This window comes from Chiloscyllium plagiosum, unplaced genomic scaffold (genome assembly GCF_037043375.1).
Source record: "Chiloscyllium plagiosum isolate Xiang-an unplaced genomic scaffold, Cpla_swu_hap1 HiC_scaffold_39, whole genome shotgun sequence".
Lineage (NCBI taxonomy): Eukaryota > Metazoa > Chordata > Chondrichthyes > Orectolobiformes > Hemiscylliidae > Chiloscyllium > Chiloscyllium plagiosum.
This window is the reverse complement of record NW_028270177.1, coordinates 22,966,161-22,989,333: the sequence shown is the minus strand read 5'-3', so window position 1 is coordinate 22,989,333 and position 23,173 is coordinate 22,966,161. Positions and strand designations below refer to the sequence as shown.

Here is a 23,173-nt window from a genome sequence, read left to right as displayed (position 1 = left end):
TGTGTAATTTTTAACTTTGTACACCCCAGTCCAACACCGGCTTCTCCAAATCATGTATTAGATTGGAGTGGGCTAGAGTAAAAATGTTCATTTTTACTTTTTGTAATGATTCAGTATAATGCAACTTATTATACTGAATTCATTGGTAAATAATTTTTAAAATATGCACAACATGAATAATTATTTTCAGCTTCCTTCTTGATATTGTTAAGTCAGATTTGAGATTTATTTCAATACTTATTTTGCCTCAAGTTTACTCCGATCTAATATCTTCCATTTCTTACAATATAAAATATTGTTAGCTGGAATGATGGGGCAGCTCAGGTCAGCTTCCGCTTTATGGCTTGGCCGAGAAAGAAATAAAAAATATATTGCACTTGATTCCTTAATGATGTGAACCTGATACAAGCAGCTTATTGAACATCGACTGTGTTCATAGAACCGAGGGTTAGGGGAAATAATAAGTAAGCTTAATTTATTCTGAGTTCAAATGAGACTGGAGATAATTTTCTTCCTGTCATTAAATCCCTCCATCCCCGTGAGATATTGAATATATTCCAACAATTAATACTGTATGAATTCTTAGCCTTTTCTTTTAAAAATAGGATTGTATGCACTGATAAAGAGCCCCAGATTCAGTTCCAACTTTGTACTGTATTTACTGGTCTCAGCCAGAATAGGAATTGGTGCTGGCTGTCATGGGTTCACTATCCTGTTTTAATTAAATATTGGAAGTTTGTGTGCTGGGTATCAAGTAAAGATTGTTGTTGGCTATAATACCCAGGTAGTTGAGTGTCTGATGATATTTGCTCTCTGAATTCAGACAATGGCTATGAGGCTTGAAATGCTGGCCACTATCTGGTGTTTTGAACCAGATAGTTGAATATTTCTGTAATATTGTACCAACAGGGATTATGGGGTAATAATTCATCAGAAAAAAACACCAATCTTGATCTATTATTTCTTCCCACAAAAGCAGTCTGACCCACAGTACCACGGTTAGGAAGACAAACCTGTGATCGACCTCATACAGAATAGGTATTGGATCCCTTGCAGGTGGTTCTAATCTGACCCACCCCGGATGTCCAATCAACAGAACCAACTGACACCCCTCCCCAAAGAGTCAGAGTTACTATAGCAGCATGCACCTCTACATGGAGCTAGGGATAGTCATGGTAAAGGCTCCAGTTCCTACCCGTCGCACTTCTGGGCAGGATTTTCTCCTGCACTTACTTTCTGCCGTTGGTCTACATTGTAACAATTTATAAGTTGATGCTCCACCTGCTTAACCACACTATGAACAACTTTTCTTTGGCCCTCAAGTCCTGGAGAGGGATCTAAACACGTAGCTTTTGACTCAAGAGTCAGCAACATTATCCACTGCCTCACAAAACCACCTCATGCATTGGAATAACAGGATTCACGTTATAATCTCTAAGAAGAATGACTATTGCAACATGGACCATAAGTGAAATACATGTAATTCAGATCTGTATGCTTTAATTATATACCTATATTACTTAAAAAATGACGTTTTTCTGTAATTTAATTATTTTTGTTCTCCAAATAGCAGCTGTTGTCTATTACATTTGACCTTTAATGACTAGCAGAGTGATAAATCTATGCTCCTAATAGTATGGATTTATCTAATTACAACTAATTTTGCTAAAATAACAATATTACACAGTAACACTCCATATCTTAATTGAAATGCAATTCAGGAACAGGATAGTATTTATACAAACTCTACTTTGCTGCTCCTTCAGACGATTCTACTCAAAAGTTAATCTAAGTTTACTGAAAACCACTGAGCTGTCCAAAGTCACAATGAGTTTGTCCAGTGAACAGCTGAAACAAAAGGTTCAAAGTTTCAGTCTGAGTTTGCACTGTCTCACATGACCTCTACCATTTTGATTGTTGAGACACAGTTAGCCTCGGTGTATCTGAGTTAAGGAGGGAAAGCTGGGCAAGGATCCAACTCCGAATTGCCAAATAGTGGTTTCAACTGAAAGTGAACATGTTTACAGTTTAGTAAGGAATATTGAAGAGGGACATAAGAAACATGACCACTCTCCATTTCCTGCCAGAATAAACATTGTGGAGGTCAGGCTCTTCAACCGATACTTTCACAGATCATAATACAATTTATTATGCTATAGGCTATCCTTAAGCATTGCATTTCAGGTCCAGGATAAATAAATGCCAGTGAAGGAAACATTGAAAACTATCAGAATCCAGGATAATATTGTACATATTTCAAATCTGAAGAAATCATTGTACGGGGGCGGCATGGTGGCTCAGTGGTTAGCACTGCTGCCTCACAGTGCCAGGGGTCCAGGTTCAATTCCAGCCTCAGGCGACTGTCTGTGTGGAGTTTGCACATTCTCCCCGTGTCTGCATGGGTTTCCTCTGGGTGCACTGGTTTCCTCCCACAATCCAGAGATGTACAGGTTAGGTGAATTGGCCATGCTAAACTACCCACAGTCTTCAGGGATGTGTAGGTTAGGTGCATTAGTCAAGAGCAAATATAGGATAATGTGGTAGGGGAATGGGTCTGGGTAGGTTACTCTTCCAGTAACTAATGATCTGGATTGGGAAGTAGAAAGATTTCAGTGCCTGTCAAACTGAAACTCAGCAGGAGTCAACACCTTCAGGGTAGGAGAAAGAGTTGATATTGTTGCAGATGCAGATTAAAAGGTTAATGAGTTAATTTCTGCAGTCTGTATACTCCTATTTTAAATTATTTTACTAATCATAAAATTGTTTATGTCAAGGGTGTTTATATCTGGGCTGTTCCTGAGAATTTGTTTGAATGCTGTTTCTGGTTCTAGGAGATGATGCAGGCAAAGCAGCAGCTGGAAGAGGTGCTGTTAGCTAAAGAAGATCAGCAGGAGTTGTTGAGGCGAAGAGAAAGAGAGCTGACAGCACTTCGAGGTGTCCTGAAGGAGGAGGTGTCAAACCATGATCGGGAAACTGAAGATCTTAAAGAGTTACATGAAAAGGAGAAACAGAAACTTAGAAACAGCATTGATGATCTCGTCCAGGTGAGTTAGCGATTGGCTTACAAAAGTATCTCTTGGTGATGCTTTGTATGCAGTAGTGGAGCTAATGGAGGGATTTGCAGTAAATTTCCTTTCAATTTGCTTCCCATTTGTGTAATGTACTATCTGAGTAAAAATCCAAAGATGGTGCAAGGAAGTTCCAAATTCTGTCTGACATTACATTGTAAAAGAAACTCACTACATTCTGTAAACACAAATTTTAGCTTAGGAGCCATGAATTTCTTGTCATAGTTTGTACTGAATATTTTAATTAGGTGCAGGTATGTTCCTTTAACAAGTAATTGGCAGAAATAATGTTGGTTTTGTTCCAACATGAAACTTGCCATGTTATGGAATTATAAGATTGTGGCGCAGTTTCCCCTGGCTACTTGTTTGCAAACATCTGCTTGTGTATTTGAGAAGCTACGCGGATATTGGTGCAGATGATATCACATGCTGAGCATCTCTGTCAACGTTGGCACTGTTAATTCTTTAATTTTGCTTCATTCATATTATATAAGGTTTGATACATATGCCAAATTTCTGAAATGAGTGCAGTGGAATCTTCATTGAATCCTATTAATTGTGCAAATAGACCATTCTCTTAATGAGCTATTCTCTGCAGCATTTCACTTTCTGGAAGGAAATGTAATTGTAAGTGACAAGATGAAAGATATGCTTGTTATGTGCTACAATTGGCCTGAAAAGACCCCTGTAAGTAGGTCAGTGTTGTTGAAGGGTTAGGCTATAAATAGAGTATTCTTTACCCTCACTGGCATTTTAGAGATCTATGTTTGCACAATTAAGGTTCAAGGTTAATTACTTAAATTATTTCAAAAACCAAAGAGATTTTTTTCTTTAATCCACAGTAGAGTAAATTAGAAGTTAAAACTAATTCTTGAGCTGCCATTTGAACGTAATTTACATTAGTGTTACAGTTTCAGAATGATTGCATTGCTGTATGTCTGTCACAGGGAAATATTAGGAAAGTGGAACTGTTCTTCTGGGAGGAGACTTGATAGCAGTATTCAAACTTCCGAGGGGTCTGGACAGAATAGATGGAGAAATGTAATTCCTGTTGCTGGAAGAATTGAGACCAGAGAACACCGATTTGAGAAAATTGGCAAAAGCACCAATGACGACAAGAGCAAAACAATTTGAAGTAGCAAGTGTATTGTCTGAGAGTGTGGTGGAGGTGGGATCAGTTGAGGTTTTCAAAGGGGAATTGGATCATTACCTGAATGGGAAAGATTTACAGATCTGTAAGAAAAAGGCAGGAGAGTGGCAAAGGGTGAATTACTATTTCAGCGAGCCAGCACAGATATGACTGGCTGAATATCCTCCTCCTGTACTGTAATCTGTGATTGTACTGCATGCTGCAGAATCAAAGCAATGACTGGGTATGATTTAACTCTGTTCTACATTGGGTTATAGTGATGCAATGTTTATGATATTGAACAAGTATCCTGGGGGGTATTGGGGGGAGGGGTGTTCAGATCCCCAAGTGACAATTCTTGAAATTCACTTTAATAAATCTGGTAATTGTGGACCAGCAGCAGAAAAATGTATCCATTTAACATTGTTGTGTTGTCAAAACAAAGCTGGATGTTCATGAATGTACTGAGCGCTGGGAAATGCTCGCCCCTCTGGTTCAAATCATGTCTTACTCTCTTAAATTTGCCTTCTGTGGTGCCCTAATAATTGGCTTGATCATGTAACAATCAATACATTGGAAACAGCAATCATCTTTTCAGCTAGACTTGAGTAACAAATTCTGTGCTTGTGTATGACACCAATATTAGTGCAAATATTATGCCACAGTTCTGAGCCAAAATATATAGGGAATAAAATGCATTTACCTTTATGGGTCCTCATCCTGTAGTCTATTGTATTCATTTGTCTGTGGAACATATTTTTGAAAGCAGTTGGGTCTAGAACTCGCTCGCTTGTAAGCAGAAGTTAAATGCAGAAGTGCATATTATGATTTTACGTGCAATCTATGTGCATTTATGATAAAGATCTGTGATTACACAGAACCTATGATGTTTAAAGTGGATTTTTTAAAATCGATAGTGTGCATAGTATAATTTTTTGATAAATGCAACTACAATATTATCATGGCGCAGGTTATATTTAATCAAACTTCTGGGAGTGTTTGGCCAGATTTTGCTCTTTTTGGGAAAGGTAGCTGCTACCAGCATTCCCAATCTTTGGCGTTTTATTTTAATATCACTGGTTATTGTACCACGTTCAGCCACATGCCCTTGTAGTAATATGTCACTTTTATGTTGCTGGAAAAATGGTTTCCCGTAATGGAAACAAAATCTATAAATGTGTCATTGACATTAATTTAGCACTACCACTAATTTTTTTGCTGCATTTCTGACATTTTTGTCCTTTTTATTTGAAAGCTACAATTTTGCTATTTTTAATAGCGCGTGCTAATACTATAACCAGATTATTTGCCCCTCTTATTAATTAAATCACAGAAATCATGAAATTACCATTTGTAGCCCGTTGATATAAAAGTAACATATTTAATACAATATAAATATGCAAAGCTTTATATAACAAAATGTTTATTTTTGATCAGCTGTCATGATGGAGAAACAGATTATCACCAGTTTCTTTTGTTAAAATTTGTAAATTTAGGGGTAGACAGTAAGGATGCCAACACAAGTAGGTGTGCTGTAACAAGTATGGAACAATACTATATTTTTATCCACATCAGTCTTGTTTATTGTATAATGACTGCGGCAGTGATTTGCTGCTGCTCTACTTACAGGCCAATGATTTGCAATCAATTAAATCAAACTATGACTTGAATTTTGAAAAATTTCCCATGTTGTATGTTTGCAAAGATTGTTCTTTTTTCATGAAAGGGAAACTGTTTCTGGAAGCTCTCTAAATTAACTGCACTGGCAAAAACAGTTTGGCTTCAAGACTTGCAAATGTGGACTTTACTTATTTACTCTTCAATGTTGCAATTGTGTTTGCATGCATACACTGATTTGGTACAGTTTGGACTTTGCAAACTAAATAGTCAATTACGTCTCAGTGAACTGAATTTATTGTAAAGGACTGTAGTTTTTGTTACTGTTTTTTGCTTTTTAGGGGTGGCATGGTAGCTTAGTAACAAAAAGTGTGGTGCTGGGAAAGCACAGTCAGTCAGGCAGCTTCCAAAGAGTAGGACAGTCGGCGTTTCAAACACAGGTTCTTCATCAGGAATATGATGGGGGGGGGGGTGCCAAGCGGGCTGAGAGATAAATAGGAGGGGGGGGTAGGGCTGGAGAAAAGACAGCTCTATCCAGCTGCTGCCTGTGTAAATCTTAAAAGTCTACTGTACAATTTCTGAATATAGAGGTCCGAGTTCACGTCCAAGAAATAATGGGAAGCGATGAAAATAAACTCCTCAATAAAATGCCTATAATTAAAACAACCCGTGAGTATCGCTATTGGTACATTTTCCACATGGGCTAGTGAACTCAATTCATCCAGGAAGGCTTTGTGCAAGGCAGTTTAAATTGGATTTTATGTACTTAGTGAGAATATATTGCAATGTATTTCCCTAAATAATGCACATTAATTAAGACAACATTTAATAATAATAATTTAATGAATGGTTAATGTGTCAGAGCATTGGAATAGGATAGGCCATTCAGCCAGGTAAAAACAATGACTGCAGATGCTGGAAACCAGATTCTGGATCAGTGGTGCTGGAAGAGCACAGCAATTCAGGCAGCATCCGAAGACAGGCAAAATCGACGTTTCGGGCAAAAGCCCTTCATCAGGAATAAAGGCAGAGAGCCTGAAGCGTGGAGAGATAAGCTAGAGGAGGGTGGGGGTGGGGAGAGAGTGGCATAGAGTACAATAGGTCAGTGGGGAAGGAGATGAAGGTGATAGGTCAGGGAGGAGAGGGTGGAGTGGATAGGTGGAAAAGGAGCTGGGCAGGTCGGACAAGTCCGGACAGGTCAGGGGATCGAGTTGCTGGAGGTTAGAAGCTAGGATGAGGTGGGGGAAGGGGAAATGAGGAAACTGTTGAAATCCACATTGATGCCCTGGGGTTGAAGTGTTCCGAGGCGGAAGATGAGGCGTTCTTCCTCCAGGCGTTTGGTGGTGAGGGAGCGGCGGTGGAGGAGGCCCAGCACCTCCATATCCTCGGCAGAGTGGGAGGGGGAATTGAAATGTTGAGCCACTGGGCGATTTGGTTGATTGGTGCGGGTGTCTCGGAGATGTTCCCTAAAGCGCTCTGCTAGGAGGCGCCCAATCTCCCCAATGTAGAGGAGACCGCATCGGGAGCAACGGATACAATAGATGATATTAGTGGATGTGCAGGTAAAACTTTGATGGATGTGGAAAGCTCCTTTGGGGCCTTGGATAGAGGTGAGGGAGGAGGTGTGGGCGCAGGTTTTACAGTTCCTGCGGTGGCAGGGGAAAGTGCCAGGATGGGAGGGTGGGTCGTAGGGGGGCGTGGACCTGACCAGGTAGTCACGGAGGGAACGGTCTTTGCGGAAGGCGGAGAGGGGTGGGGAGGGAAATATATCCCTGGTGGTGGGGTCTGTTTGGAGGTGGCGGAAATGTCGGCGGATGATTTGGTTTATGCGAAGGTTGGTAGGGTGGAAGGTGAGCACCAGGGGCGTCCTGTCCTTGTTGCGGTTGGAGGGGTTGGGTCTGAGGGCGGAGGTGCGGGATGTGGATGAGATCCGTTGGAGGGCATCTTTAACCACGTGGGAAGGGAAATTGCGGTCTCTAAAGAAGGAGGCCATCTGGTGTGTTCTATGGTGGAACCGCTCCTCCTGGGAGCAGATACGGCGGAGGCGGAGGAATTGGGAATACGGGATGGCATTTTTGCAAGAGGTAGGGTGGGAAGAGGTGTAATCCAGGTAGCTGTGGGAGTCGGTGGGTTTGTAGAAGATGTCAGTGTCAAGTCGGTCGTCACTGATGGAGATGGAGAGGTCCAGGAAGGGGAGGGAGGTGTCAGAGATGGTCCAGGTAAATTTAAGGTCAGGGTGGAATGTGTTGGTGAAGTTGATGAATTGCTCAACCTCCTCGCGGGAGCACGAGGTGGCGCCAATGCAGTCATCAATGTAGCGGAGGAAGAGGTGGGGAGTGGTGCCGGTGTAATTACGGTGTAATTAGGCCATTCAGCCCCTTGAACCTGTTCGGCCATTCACCAAGATCATGGGTGATCTGTGGCCTAACCCTATATACTGTATTTGGCCAATATCTCTCTAATACCTTTGTTTAATTAAAATTTATCTATCTCAGATTTAAAATTAACAATTGATCTAGCATCCACTGTGGTTTGTGGAAGAGAATTCCAAACCACAACCACCCTTATGTGCAGAGGTGCTTCCTAATATCTCTCCTGATCAGTTCAGCTCTAATTGGATTCATAGAGATATACAGGACGGAAAAGAACCATATGATCCAACTTGTCCATGCCGACCAGATATCCCAACCCAATCTAGTCCCACAAGCCAACACCCAGCCCATATCCCTCCAAACCCTTCCTATTCATATACCCATTCAGATGCCTTTTAAATTTTGCAATTGTACTAGCCTCTGCCACTTCCTCTGGCAGCTCATTCCATACACATACCACCCTCTGTGTGAAAACGTTGCCCCTTTAGGTCTCTTTTATATCTTTCCCCTCTCACCCTAAGCCTATGCCCTCTAGTTTTGGACTCCCCGACCCCAGGGGAAAGGCTTTATCTATTTATCCTATCCATGCCCCTCATGATTTTATAAACCTCTATAATGTCACCCCTAAGCCTCTGACACTCCAGGGAAAACAACCCCAGCCTGTTCAGCCTCTCCCTATAGTTCAAATCCTCCAACCCTGGAAACATCCTTGTAAATCTTTTCTGAACCCTTTCAAGTTTCACAACATCTTTCCGATAGGATGGAGACCAGAATTGCACATAATATTCCAGCAGTGGCCTAACCAATGTCCTGTACAATTGCAACATGACCTCCCAACTTCTGTACTCTATATTCTGACCAATAAAGGAATCTACCTGTGACTCCATTTTCAAGGAGCTATGAATCTGCACTCAGGTTCACTCAGCAACACTCCCTAGGACCTTATCATTAAGTGTATAAGTCCTGTTAAGATTTACTTTCCAAAAATGCAGCACCTCGCATTTATCTAAATTAAACTCCATCTGCCACTTCTCACCCTATTGACCCATCTGATCATGATCCCGTTGAAATCTGAGGTAACCCTCTTTGCTGTCCATTACACCTCAGATTTTGGCGTCATCAGCAAACTTACTAACTGTACCTCTTATGCTCACATCCAAATCATTTACATTCTCGGACTATGCTCCCTAATTTTAGAATTTCCAATCAGTGAAAACAGTTTGCCTTTATCTACCCTGTCTTTTCCTTTTAATCTCTTGAACACTTCGATCAGATCACCACTTAACCTTCTAAATTCTAGAGCAAACAGGTCCAGTTTGCAAAATCTATCCTCATAACTCCTGAAGTCCAAGTATCATTCTTGTAAACCTACATTGTACTCCCTTCATGGCTAGTATATCCTTCCTAAGATGTGGTGCCCAGATCTGCTCATAGTACTCCAAGTGGGGTCTAGCCAGAAAGATTGCAGTGTTTGGATTTTAAAATAGTGGCATGTGGGTTTTGGCTATTTTATTGTGAAGGTTTTTTGCTAAATTAGGTCAGACATTCCTTCAAAATTTAAATAACCTAAAAAACACTAACTTGTATTTTGGGTTTCAGCAGTAGATGAACTGAGCTGGAAATGGATTATTTTAGGGAAGTGGAAGTAGACAATATCGGTGATTGATATTGAGTCAGAGGCTCAGCTTACTGTTGGATGAAGCTCACTTCATTGTTCAGACAGCAATAGAGACTCTCTCAGTTTTCTAGGTCTTGCAAAGTGTTGCCACATTTGCTGATTCCACATACGAGTAAAAAGTATATTTATAGAGTGCTAAACTTTTGTTCCTCAGACTGTGTTTATTCATACTTGGACACACTGGTTATTGATATAGCATTATTTTTTGCAAAAAAAAAGAAACTTTAGTGATAAGATAAAAACACTTTGTCTTACCTCTGCTTTAATAGCTGGAGGTGATGTAATGCCCTAGAATTCCACATACACTCTGTCTGTACTATCTTAACACATGAAACTGCTCTGCATTAACCACTGACATAGGTGTGACTTGCAGCAGTAAGCAGATATAATGACTACACGGGCAGGTAATATGGGCCACTATAGAAACACCTTTGTGTTTGAGCTCATTAATTATGGATGCCCGACAGCAATTAGCTGGCGGACTTCATTTATGCCACTGATTCCATTCACACTGGAAACATAATTGGGTGCAGTATTATTGCTGGGATAAAGTAACTGGATTCACCATTATATGAACACAGGAATCCAGCTCAGAGATGTTCATCTTAAATTAACTTAAGGGAGCAGTGTTAGAAAAGGGCTTTTGGGTCAGACTGAGGGCTGGAGAGGTAAGATATGACAAAACTTAAGTGGAGAAGAGATGGCTTTTCAATGACAATAGTTGCCAAGCTAAGCTTGCTATTTGTTGTCTGAAGAAACAATGGGCGCAAGTGGTTTTCTCACAAAGGTCAATGTTTATACAGTTGAATTCTTATACCAACAGGTATTAATAGTTGGGAATGGTTGACATATCCAGCTTTGAATTTGCTGTCCCTAATTGGCATTTAATATACAGTATACTGTTTAAAAACCCCGAACAGTGTAAATATCTGTGTACTGCTGATGTCTTTGATGACTTTTGAGTGCCTTTGATTGTTTCATAATTTTTATTGTTTTCTTATGATCCCTTATGCATGAGAACCAGCAGCTTTCAAGTTGGTTACACCCATGTATTTGTGCGCATTTTACTGAATGCATAAAGCCAGGATGGATACCAGTGATCCCTGTGGAATTTCTAAATTGCAGAAGGGGAAAGAACCTGCAAAACAAGCTGTTCAAACAAAGATTGCTTTTGTTAATGATTTACTCTATGGCTGTTGATGATAAATAGAAGTAATGACCTTGACTGGACAGAAGAACATGTTTTTACAATTAAGCATTCTAAACCTGAATTTCTAATTAACGTGACGATCTAGGAACATTGCACATTCGGTGTCTAATACGTTGAAATTCTCAAGTTTGTATTTAGTTCATTACTTGCCTTTATGTAGCTACCATGGGCCACTCAAGATATATTTGTTTATAAATTTGTTTGCTGTATCAATGGCAAATTGCTAAAGTTACATTTGCTGTTAACTTGGGGGGTGCCTACACTGAGAATGGTAGAGATTTTCCTTGTACTGTATTTGATTTGAAGGTTGAAATAATTTATGTATATTTGTCTCCTCATTATTCAATTACATTTTCAGCAAAAGTACATGCAGTACACATTTCTAGTTTTGAAGCCATTGTATATTTGGTTGTATGTCTGACATGGGTTTCTCAGTCTGGCTGCTTGCGTGTTAAAGGATTGAACCCATTTGTTTAGTCCTGGTCTCATGGTAGCTTCACTTTCACCCTTGTTGTGAAAAGGAAAGAAATTTGAGAAATCACTGCTAACGTTACATCTCAAACTAAATTTCTCAGCCTCACATTAAATTTAAAATAAATTACATTTCTCCCATGAGATACTTAGATACTTTGAAATTCAAAGTGTACAAATGCATACTTTTGTACTTCAAATTACTGATGTTACTTTACTGCTATCTACCACCAGTCTCAGAAACCTCTGAGAGTTAAAAACTGGACATGCTGCAGATTATTTCATAAAATATTCAATCAGCAACTTTCAAATGGAAATAGTTTTGACCAGAATGGAAAAATGACTCAATAATCCTGCCAAAACTTCAAAATAGAAAGCAAAATCTTTTTTTTTCATGACCTATGGCCAGTGTTTGATTTGTTTGGAAACAAAACTGCCAATGGTCATATCTGTCTCCCTGTAGACTGCCACAGAACAATACAGTCGAGAATGGGAATTTGCCAGTGAAGAGTTTGAACCTGTGTCCCATTACTCCTGTGTTGCAACTATTCCATTTTGTACACAATATGGAATTTCAGACATAAACATTTAATTGTCTTAAAGACATGGCACTGTACAAAATTTCACGAAATACTTTCTGTGTGCCTTCATTATTTTGTCAAGGTTTTGGTTGGTATGTTTGAGAAGCAGCTTTTTTGCCAACATTAGTAGGCCTATTTCAATTTAAATGTACAGCTGACTCTGATTAGTTCAAATTGCCCACTCCCCATCTCTATTTTCTGTTAAACAATAACAACCAACACAATCCCAATGCAGTGGTCGTGTTCCTACATCTGTGTTGGAAGGTCAAACCACATCTCAGGATGTTAAGGCCTCAGAGGTGTGTCATTAAACTTTTATATAAATCTTCCAGTTTTTTTTTTTAGAATCTCGTATTACTTTAAAAAAATGTAAAGTTGATATACTTTATGTGGCTCTTCAGTTATTAGCATCATTGAATGGGTCTTGCACAGCCGACAGCGGCTTATAAGTAGGGCTGCTGGATAGCTCGAGTGCAGAAATGTCTAGGTCGCACTAAACAGAGCAATAAAGACATAGAGATGTACAGCACGGAAACAGACCCTTCGGTCCAACTTGTCCATGCTTACCAATATCCTAACCTAATCTAGTCCCATTTGCCAGAACTTGGCCCACATCCCTCTAAACCCTTCCTATTCACATACCCATCCAGATGCCTTTTAAATGCTGTAATTGTTCCCGCCTCTACCACTTCCTCTGGCAGCCCATTCCATACACACACTATCCTCTGCATCAAACAGTTGCCCCTTAGGTCCCTTTTATATTTTTCCCCTCTCACCCTAAACCTATGGCCTCTAGTTCTGGACTCTCCCTCCCCAGGGAAAAGGCCTTCTCTACTTATCATCTTCATCCCCCTCATGAATTTATAAACCTCCATAAGGTCACCCCTCAGCCTCCGATGCTCCAGGTAAAACAGCCCCAGAGCCTATTCAGTGTGATGTAGTGGTAATATCACAGACTAATAATCCAGATGCCCAGACTGATTCTTGGGGTAATACTTGGGGGACACTGGTTCAAATCTTAACATACAATTAATTAATAAAATTCATTAATCTGGAATTAAAAATCAGTGTCCGCAATCATCATGAAACTATCATGGTTTGTTGAAATAGCCAGTAAGTTTGGTAATGTCCATAGGGAAATAAATCTGCTACCCTTACCCAGCCTCGCTAATGAGTGACTCCAAACCCACAGCAACGTGGTTGTAAACTGGCCTCTTAAATGCCCTTGCAGGACAATTAGGGATGGGCAACAAATGCTGGCCTTGCCCACGACACCCTCATCCCATGAAGGGGTGAATGAAAATTGTTCAGTTTTTCTACGGAACCTCTAGTGATAGCAACACGCTGCATCAGCATGCTGTTGATGTGACCCAATATTATGAAGCTATGTGTATCCTGCCTAAATAGTGTAGGGCTGAAATATCATCATAGTGCCATAACAGTGCACCCAGTTTGCAGGCACATCAACTGCACACAAAGTACTCAGTGGTTAGCACTGCTGCCTCACAGCGCCAGGGACCCGGGTTCCATTCCAGCCTCAGGCAACTGTCTGTGTGAAGTTTGCACGTTCTCCCTGTGTCTGCATGGGTTTTCTCTGGGTGCTCCGGTTTCCTCCCACAGTCCAAAGATGTGCACGTCAGGTGAATTGGCCACACTAAATTGCCCGCAGTGTTAAGTGCATTAGTCAGGGGTGAGTGGAGGGGAATGGGTCTGGGTGGGTTGCTTTACGGAAGGTTGGTGTGGACTTGTTGGGCTGAAGGGCCTGTTTCCACACTCTAGGGAATCCAATCTAATCTAAAATAATAAAGATAAAAGCTGGAGAGCAATACCGTTACCCAATGCTACCAAGACGCAGTTTGTGAAATAAAACAGGTCTGAGTTTGATATGAGTGATTTCATAGACTTAGTATACCAGTTTATTCATTGCTTTATTTTTTTTTCCATTAAATATTTCAAACATGGCTGCAAATTGAATGGTTGGTTTGTTCCTTACATCAACAAAACACTGATGTCTTTCAAGTTAGCCTTGCATGGGCCCTGGCCATTCAGTGATACTTTGCCAAATAACCATTTGCCTATGTAAGTTTTTGTTTCTAGCTATTTTTGGTAATCAGCTAATGATCTTTAAAAAAAACCAGCAGTAGTAACCTCAGACAGTGGTTTTCTCGCTAATTTAGAGGTACTGAAGTCAGTTGAGGATATCCTCTTGTCAGCCTGTTATGACACACCTCTGAAGTAGGTGGGACTGGAACCTAGGCCTCAGAGGTAGAAACACCTCCACTTGATAAGACCGCTCAATGCAAATTGGCTATAAATAATTCAGGTAACATGTATCTTACATATATGCATACAGGAATCCAACTCTCAGAAATCCCATAAGGCAACACAAAATACCTTTGTTCAAGTACTTTAACTTCATGTGACATTTTCCTAGTCAGCTATTTTTATATACTAGTTTGACCAGCTACTTATCTTAACATGTATCAGCCTTTTTTATTGGTTCCCCTTAATTATCCAACTCTTCCAGGACCACCATCTTGTGATTGATTGTCTGGTTTCCTCCTGTGTCTCTGTCCCTCTCCCTAATCATGCCTTCTCTTAATTATATCTTTTCCCATGACTTGCAGCCTCACGGGTAGTTTGCAAAGACGAGCAGATCCCAAGATTTAGCAGCTTTGAGTTTTAAGCCAAGGCTTCCTACAAATGTCTCCTTAATTGCCGACTATTGCTGTGATGTTGTTGACTGAATGATTTCCATGTTGTACATTTCAGAATTTCTTCAAGTTAAAATAGAACTTTATTAGTATTAGCCCAAAGCCACCTCCATTCCTAATGTGGGGTGGATGCTTAAACAGAGAAGAAACAAGCTGACAATGGTTTGCCTTTGTGGAGTTGTTTATAAACTGTAGTGTGATTCCTGTTCCAGACCTATCATGCAATTTTGCACAGCAGGTAATAGGGAAACTGATTGAACTGAGCTTCCTCCTCAACTATGACTGAGGGAAAAAAAAATGGGTGTTGCTTCTGAGGGCCACCCATTTATACTTATATTGGAATGCATTTTATCAGATATTAGCTAAGTCTTATTTCAGTGAGTTTCATGCAAAGTTTCTCTCTGCGAGTCCTAGCCAGTTTTCTCATGCTGTTGTTTCAAACCCAGCTGATTATCTTGCACTGTGCCCTGTGGCATCCCGCTTGCCATTTTCTCCCAGTCATCACAGGCAGAGGTCCTGACTCCTGCTGGATACGGCATCAGCACCATCTTTAAAGTCCAGCGATGTACTCAGCCAAATCCCAGCTGCCTGGCATGGATTCTATCAGTTGTCATAAAAACATCAGGCAGATGGAAATTGGCAGCCTGCTTTGCCAACAGGAACGCAGCAGTCCATGTGAAGGGCAGTGGGAGGGGGGAAGGGGAGTGCACGGTTTGCCTTCTCAAATGAAGAGCCAGCAGGAGCAGACCATTTGGTTCCTTGAGCCTGCTCCACGATTCTAGATGATCACGACTGAACTGATTGATTATGGCATGAGCTCCGCAACGTTTCCTGCCTGCCTCCATCACCCCCAGTTCTCTTGCAGGTCAGCAATTGGTCTAAATCAGCATTGCATATATTCAATTAACATGCCAGGATAGGGAATTCCAAAAATTAAGCCACCCTGTGGAAATAGATTCCTTGTTTCCATCTTTAATGGGGAACCCCTCCCCCCATTGTGAAACTGTGCCTCCCCACCTCAGCACTCCTCAGGTTTAGATTATCCTTCATGGGGAATATTCTCTCCTTATCTACTCTGTGAAGAACCTCCCCCCAAAAGAATCTTACGTGTTTTTGGAATCATGGAACCCTATAGTGCGGAAGCAGGCACTTTGGCCAATTGAGTCTCAGTCTGCACCGACCGTCCGAAGAGCACCCAACCCCTCCCCTTTCCCCATATCCTTACATTTTGCATGGCTAATCAAACTTAACCTAACATCCCTGGATTGTGGGAAGAAACTTGAGCACTGGGAGGAAACACACACAGACATGAGATATGCAAGCTCCACACAGACAATCACCCAAGGCTGGAATCAAACCTGGATCGTTGGCTCTGTGTGGCAATAGTGCTAACCTCTGAGCCATCATGCCACCATTTTAAGAAGATCAATCCTCACTCTTCTAAACTCCAATGAGTTTTAGGCCCAAGCTGCTCAGATATTCCTTACAAATCAACCCCATCATCTCAGAAATCAGCTTAGTCAACCTTCTCTGAACTGAACAGGTGAATATAAATGATCGTATGACATTGTTTTAGTGAGCAAGGGAGTTACTTTCAGAGTCCTGGCCAAAATATGTCCCATTATTAACATAACAAAAGCAGATTATCTGGTCATTTTCACATTGCAACTTCGAGGAGCTTGTCCTCTGCAAATTTCTTTAATAGCAACATTGACTACATTTCCAAAGTACATCATTGGCTGTAAATGTTTTTTGATGCCTGTAAGAAGTGTGATAGATATGCAAGACTTTCTTTTCCTTTTCCAAATGGTAATGTGACTGCATTATATCCTTAAATTAGAAATTTCACTGGAGAAGCTAGCTCATTTGTAAGGCACAGCATTTTCCTAAGAGGAGCTGCACTTTCTGTAAAGCTTGCTAAACCAGTCTCTCATGCATTCCTCGAGTGCCAGTTTGATTTCATTGTAGTAAAGTCATCATTGTTTTTCAGAACTGGTATTACTACATTGAGATAAAGACACAGGAATATGAAAATATGTAGGAGATTTGTAAACAGAGGCATTGGGTTGAGTCTCATCCCTAGTGAAACAGATAGCCTTTCTGGCAGAAAATAAAGACAAAGCTTGCATTTATACAGAATCTTTCACATTCTCCAGATATGCCAAAGCACTTTCTGGCCAAATACATACTTTTGCAGTGAGGAAGAAGTTATTGCAGAATATTATCTACAAGTAAAAATTAATTAAATGAAAGCTGATTTCCTGTTTCAGTGGTATTTGAGGGTTAAGTGTTGGCCAGGTCACCAAGTGAACTCCCCATTCTTCCTCAAAAATGGCAGGGGATCTTTTACCCTCACGTACAAAAGCAGATGGGACCTCAGGTTTAACACTTCAAATGAGAAGCCAAAAGCAGCGATGATGATCATGCCATACTATACATTATTAGTAGTTATTAATTGACAGCTTGGGTTATCAGCATTGCTAAGTATGTAAAATATAATAAAGGCCTTTTACAACGTTTTAAGAATATAGCACCAAATGTATTAACACTGGGGAGCTGTATGAAAGAGATTTGGTGAATTGCCCAGAGTCTGACAGGGAAGTTGAAGGAACAAAACTTTACTTTCTTCTCTTTTCTAAAGCTGCTTGAACTTATCAAACAGTTGTGACAGCAATTTGGTTTAGACTCTCAATTCAGTTCTCTAGTGAACTTGTAAAGTGGTTCCATTTCAATCCTGTTGGGTTTTGAAAACATTTAATTACTGGATGAGAGCGTTATTGGCTAGGCCAGCATTTATTGCCTGTCCCAGAGGGCAGTTAAGAATCAACCACTTTGCTATGCGTCTGGAGTTGCATGTAGTCCAGGCCAGGTAAGGATGGCACTTTCCTTTCCAAAAGGACATTAGTGAACCAGATGGGTTTTGCAATTGCTTCTTGGTCACCATTAGACTCTTAATTCCAGATTTTTGTTGAATTCAAGTTCCACCATCTGTTGTGGCAGAATTCGATCCCTGGTCCCCAGAACGTTACCTGTGTCTCTAGATTAACAGTCCAGCAATAATACCACGAGGCCATTGCCTCCCCTGGTGATATGTGTTTAAATGATTTATGCATTTACTGCATGTGCTTTCTTGTTTTTTAACATTGTGATCAAATGCCAAATTGACCTGCTGGCAATTGTTGGAGTACCTCACATAATATTTTAGATTAGATTAGATTACTTACAGTGTGGAAACAGGCCCTTTGACCCAACAAGTCCACACCAACCCTCCACAGAGCAAACCTACATCTACCCCTTCACCTAACACTACGGCAATTTAGCATGGCCAATTCACCTAACCTGCACATCTTTGAACTGTGGGAGGAAACCGGAGCACCCGGAGGAAACCCACGCAGACAAGGGGAGAATGTGCAAACTCCACAGACAGTTGCCCGAGGCGGGAATTGAACCCAGGTCCCTGGCGCTCTGAGGCAGCAGTGCTAACCACTGTGCCACCGTGCTGCCCTATTTCTGACATTCATGGATTGGATCCCAGCTGTGATTTGTGTTAAAATGATAGTGGTTTTCCGTGAGCAGAAAATCAAGCCAAAACAAAATGGTCTGGATATTCCTCAACATATTGGATATGTATCGACTGTTATATTGGCTGTGTCTAGGCTCCGCATCTGAAACAGGCTGGCAGGAGCAGGCATAGGCCATTCAGCCCATTGAATTTGCTCTTACCATTTGAGAAGGTCATGGCTGATCTGATCTGGTCTCACTTTCCTATCTTTTCCCCATGATCATTCAATCCTTTACTGGTATGACACGGAGACAGACAGTCTTTCTACCTCTGTATTTGCAACATAGTAGAACCATCAAAGGCTCCCAAAACATAGCTTTCCTGTCCTTGCCTTTCCAGAAGCTGGTGTATCAGATTAGGCAGGAGGTTTCAAATTTTCATGCTGCTTCGGCAGTAGCCCAGAACAATCTCTCATAAATTAAAAAAAAGCACTTGAATTCTGCTCCCACCCTGATCGACTCATCCTGAGGCCACATTCACCATTCAGAATCTGCCAGCTGCTGAAACACAGGGTCTCCTACAGACTTACTGGAACCAACTCCCAGATACTGACCTTGTTATTAGTCACATTCTGCTCTCTGTGTAAACATAATGCTGTTCAAGGGGGTGGTGGGGACGGGGACACTGTGTCTGTTAAAACCTTTTGATCAAGGCTCAGACTTTAAATAGCCTCCAGGCCTGGTCTCACAACAAACAAACTTGCATGGATCTGTTGTTTTTGTTTTAACCCAAAACTTTGTCCCAAAGTCCACCAAGTCATTTGTGGTCCACAATTCTAAATTGTGCATTATTTTTTGTATTATTCTTTTATCAGTCAGTGAGCGTTCCAACACTTGGTGATGAAAAAAATCTGTCTTTCCCAACCTTGAAGATGGTTAACACAGCCCTGTGTCTTCATATCAAACTTTAAATAGTCAGTTTTTTAAAATTGCACATAATGTAATTCAAGTCTAATAATGCTCATTTCTTAACCATGATATGGAATTTCAGACATAACCATGATGGGCACTGTTTGATATCTCTTCAATAAGTTAATCACAAAAAAAGGAAAAAGTTCACTTGTCAAAAATATTTCAGCCATTTTCATTTGAATATTCATCACAAATGTTCCCTAGTTTTCTTTGGATCTTTTAGAAGGGTATTGTGCTGAAATGATTGGAAATTTAAAATGGAAACATTAGGCTTACAAGGTTACCATCTCTTTTGTTTAATAAACAGAATATTTTACTGGTGAATAGGTGTTCTAGACATTCTTTTCATCACAGAAGGCTTTTATAATTTGGATGGATCCTGCATTCTCTTCGGAGGCCTGACATAATTCAGTGTCACTGGCAAAATATTCTCTTGAGGATTTTGCTGAAATATCAAAACATTACTTTTGGTAACAGTTTTGGGTGGAGAATGGACATATTGTAAACGAGGTAGAGAACTGTGGGTGGGGAAGTGATAAAATGTGGAATCTTGGCAAGGAATATTCACTGAAGAGATAATCCCTGTGAAAGCATGATTATACAGATTTCTAATGCTGTGCTAAACATAAAAAGCAAGAATAAATAGCAATTGATACATTAAATTTAAAATGGATTAGAAATCTTCAATCCTCCAGATACTGATTTTAAACATACCTTTTAAAGAACCTATTGTCATTTGCCTATAGCTACTTTTTAACTGCTTGGTTTACAAATACAGTGTGCATCATTCATTCTGAAGACATTTCTCTTAGTCACTTTTTCTACAAGTACGATGTTTTCTGCGTTCTCCACTGCGTATTAATACTGCAAGATCTGATCGTTTTGTTGCAGTGTCCTTTTGGGGAGTGTAAATAAAGTTGGTTCAATAAAAGGCACTTGCTGTGAATCCACATGGTGAGTTTTTTTTCAGTGGTACTACACAACATCCACTTCTTCACAAAACTTGAATGGAATGGAAGTAAAACTTCTAAAATGGGGACAAGTGAAAGATTATTTGTTTTAAGTTTTGTTTTGAAGAGATGTTGGAATTTTGTTAATGAAAGTTGGTGAGGAACTTGATGCATTTTTCAGGATTAGAGTGGTGCTGGAAAAGCACAGCAGATCAGGCAGCATCGGAGGAGCAGGAAAATCGACGTTTTGGGCAAAAGCCCTTCATCAGGAATGAGGCTGGGAGCTTCAGGGGTGGAGAGATAACTGGGAGGGGATGGGGCTAGGGGGAAGGTAGCTGGGAGTGCAATAGGTGGATGGAGTTGGAGGTGAAGGTGGTAGGCCAGAGAGGAGGGTGGAGTAGTTGGTGGGAAGTAAGATTAACAGATGGGACAGATCATGAGGGTGGTGCTGAGCTGGAAGTTTGGAACTGGGTAAGGTGGGTGGCGGGGAAATGAGGAAGTTGGTTAAGTGCTCATTGACATCATGGTGTTGAATGGTTCCAAGGTGGAACATGAGGCGTTCTTCTTCCAGGCATCGGTTGGTGAGGGAGTAGCGATGGAGGAGGCCCAGGATCTGCATGTCCTCGGCAGAGTGGGAGGGGGAGTTGAAATGTTCGGCCACGGGGTGGTGAGGTTGGTTGGTGCAGGTGTCCCAGAGATGTTCTCTGAAGCACTCTGCGAGTAGGCGGCTGATCTCCCCAATGTAGAGGAGACCGCATCGGGAGCAACGGATATAGTAAATGACGTGTGGAAGTGAGGTGAAGCTTTGATGGATGTGGAAGGCTCCTTTGGGGCCTTGGACGGAGGTCCTGGGGGAGGTGTGGGTGCAGGTTTTGCAATTCCTGCAATGGCAGGGGAAGGTACCAGGAGGGGAGGGTGGGCTGTTAGGGGGTGTGGACCTGACCAGATAGTCACGGAGGGAATGGTCTTTGCAGAAAGCACATAGGAGTGGGGATGGTAAGATATTTCTGCTGGTGGGGTCTGTTTGTAGGTGGCGGAAATGGCGGAGGATAATGCGATGTATACGGAGGTTGGTAGGATGGAAGATGAGGACTGGGGGGTTCTGTCCTTGTTGCGGTTGGAGGGGTGGGGTTCGAGGGCAGGGGTGTGGGACATGGATGAGATGCATTTTCAACCACGTGGAAGTAGAAATTGCAGACTTTAAAGAAGGAGGCCATCTGGAGTGTTCTGTGGTGGATCTGGTCTTCCTGGGAGCAGATGCAGAGGAGGCAGAGGAATTGGGAATATGGGATAGCACTTTTGCAGGAGGCAGGGTGGGAGGAGGTGTAATCGAGGTAGCTGTTTGTGGGTTTGTAGAAAATGTCAGTGTTGAGTCGGTCACCATTGATGGAGATGGATTTTTCAGGTATCAGCCCTCCCAGATTAATCATTCCTGAGCTATTTTGCACCCTTTAAATACATTTTTTTAAAAATTCTGGCAATACTGAATCATAGAGATTTTAAGGAAGTCTGTTCAGAGTTTAGAATTTGTGGCCATTTTCAGTAATTCAGTCCCCTGTGATATCAGTTATGGCACGGCGTCCTTCGTGTGCACATTGGAATTCCTGGAAATTATACTCATGTTTTCAACAGACGTAAGAAAACTCACTCACCAGAGCTCGTCCTCTCCCAGCCACCCCAAGTTGGGAAATAGATTCATAGAGATCTACAGCACAGAAAAAGGCTCTTCAGTCCATCGAGGTTGTGCTGGTCAAAACAACTTACGAACTATTCTCGTCCCAATTTCCAGCACTTGGCCCATAGCCTGGTATGCCTTGGCATTGCAAGTCAACGTGCTTCTCAAATGCGATGAGAGTTTCTGCCTCACCCACCCTTACAGGCAGTGAGTTCCAGATTCCCACCACCCTCTGGGCAAATAGGTTTTTACGCGCATTCCCTCTAAATATCCTGCCCCTTAACTCAAATAATTCCTTGGCAGCAGGAAGATTGGGCCACAGCAATTATATAGTGGGAATCCACTTAACTGAATCTGACTCTGTCCCTAATTCTGGAGTTGTGTGAGTGGGCTAAGTTTGCTCTCCTACCCCAGTTATACCTGTTGGAATTTCAGGACTCTGGTTCCCATGGTAACACTCCAAGACTTGCCTATATTTCTGCTAATGTATTTCTTCTAAAATAACTTAGCCACCTTGTTATCTCCTCCCCCGAGACTGCCTTAATTTATGTGGTTTAATGGTTCAGTTGGAGGAGTTATTTTGTATTGGTTCACTGCACTCTGTGTGATTAATTGTGTAAGGAGCCTTTTTAGTGTAGAAATGTTACTGTAATATTAAATACTCTCAGCTTTTATTGCTAACTTATTCAACAGAGCAAAAGTGCATTGGAGCAAGCACAAGTTGTAGCCAAACAAGCAAAGGACACCGTAGAGGATCATATGAAACGCCTCATGGATGAAAATGAGACCCTGAAGAAAAAAGTTGCAGAATTACAGAATGAAATCCGTGAACTCAATCACATGGTTTCTAATATGAAAATGGAAGAGAACAGGTTGAGGGATAAACTTGCACGTTTGGAGGTAATGCAGCCACAGAGACATTGTTTTATCAGTAACCTCTGTTTGTTTTGCTGCTTTATCTGAAGATCGAGTGTATTAAGTTTATACAGTATTGAGTTTCAGCACTTTTGATAAGGGAGTAGTTCTTTGTCATTAAGTCTGCATCCTGCTTAAGACAGCTGAGATGTGCCCTATGAATGAAGGTAAGTGACAGCAGTTTAAAGTTGACCACTGCTGCCCAGTAGTGCAGTGAGAAAGCAAAAGAGGCACCAAGCCATACATCACTGAGTGCAGTATGGAGCTTACACATGTCATTGCTGGTTTTCAAAAACAAAGCCAGTTACTGCTGGATAATT

At 41.2% G+C, this 23,173-nt stretch overlaps 1 protein-coding gene across 5 annotated transcripts in view; it reads left to right on the top strand.

Moving 5' to 3' along the window:
• The window catches only part of cgnl1 (cingulin-like 1), a 145,123-nt gene that overhangs the window by 72,246 nt on the left and 49,704 nt on the right, over positions 1-23,173 (top strand). For all 5 annotated transcript variants that reach the window (XM_043677460.2, XM_043677455.2, XM_043677456.2 and 2 more), the window contains 2 exons: positions 2,832-3,044; positions 22,632-22,838. In XM_043677460.2, coding sequence (XP_043533395.2) covers positions 2,832-3,044; positions 22,632-22,838 — 420 coding nt within the window. The remainder of the gene's footprint in view (positions 1-2,831; positions 3,045-22,631; positions 22,839-23,173) is intronic.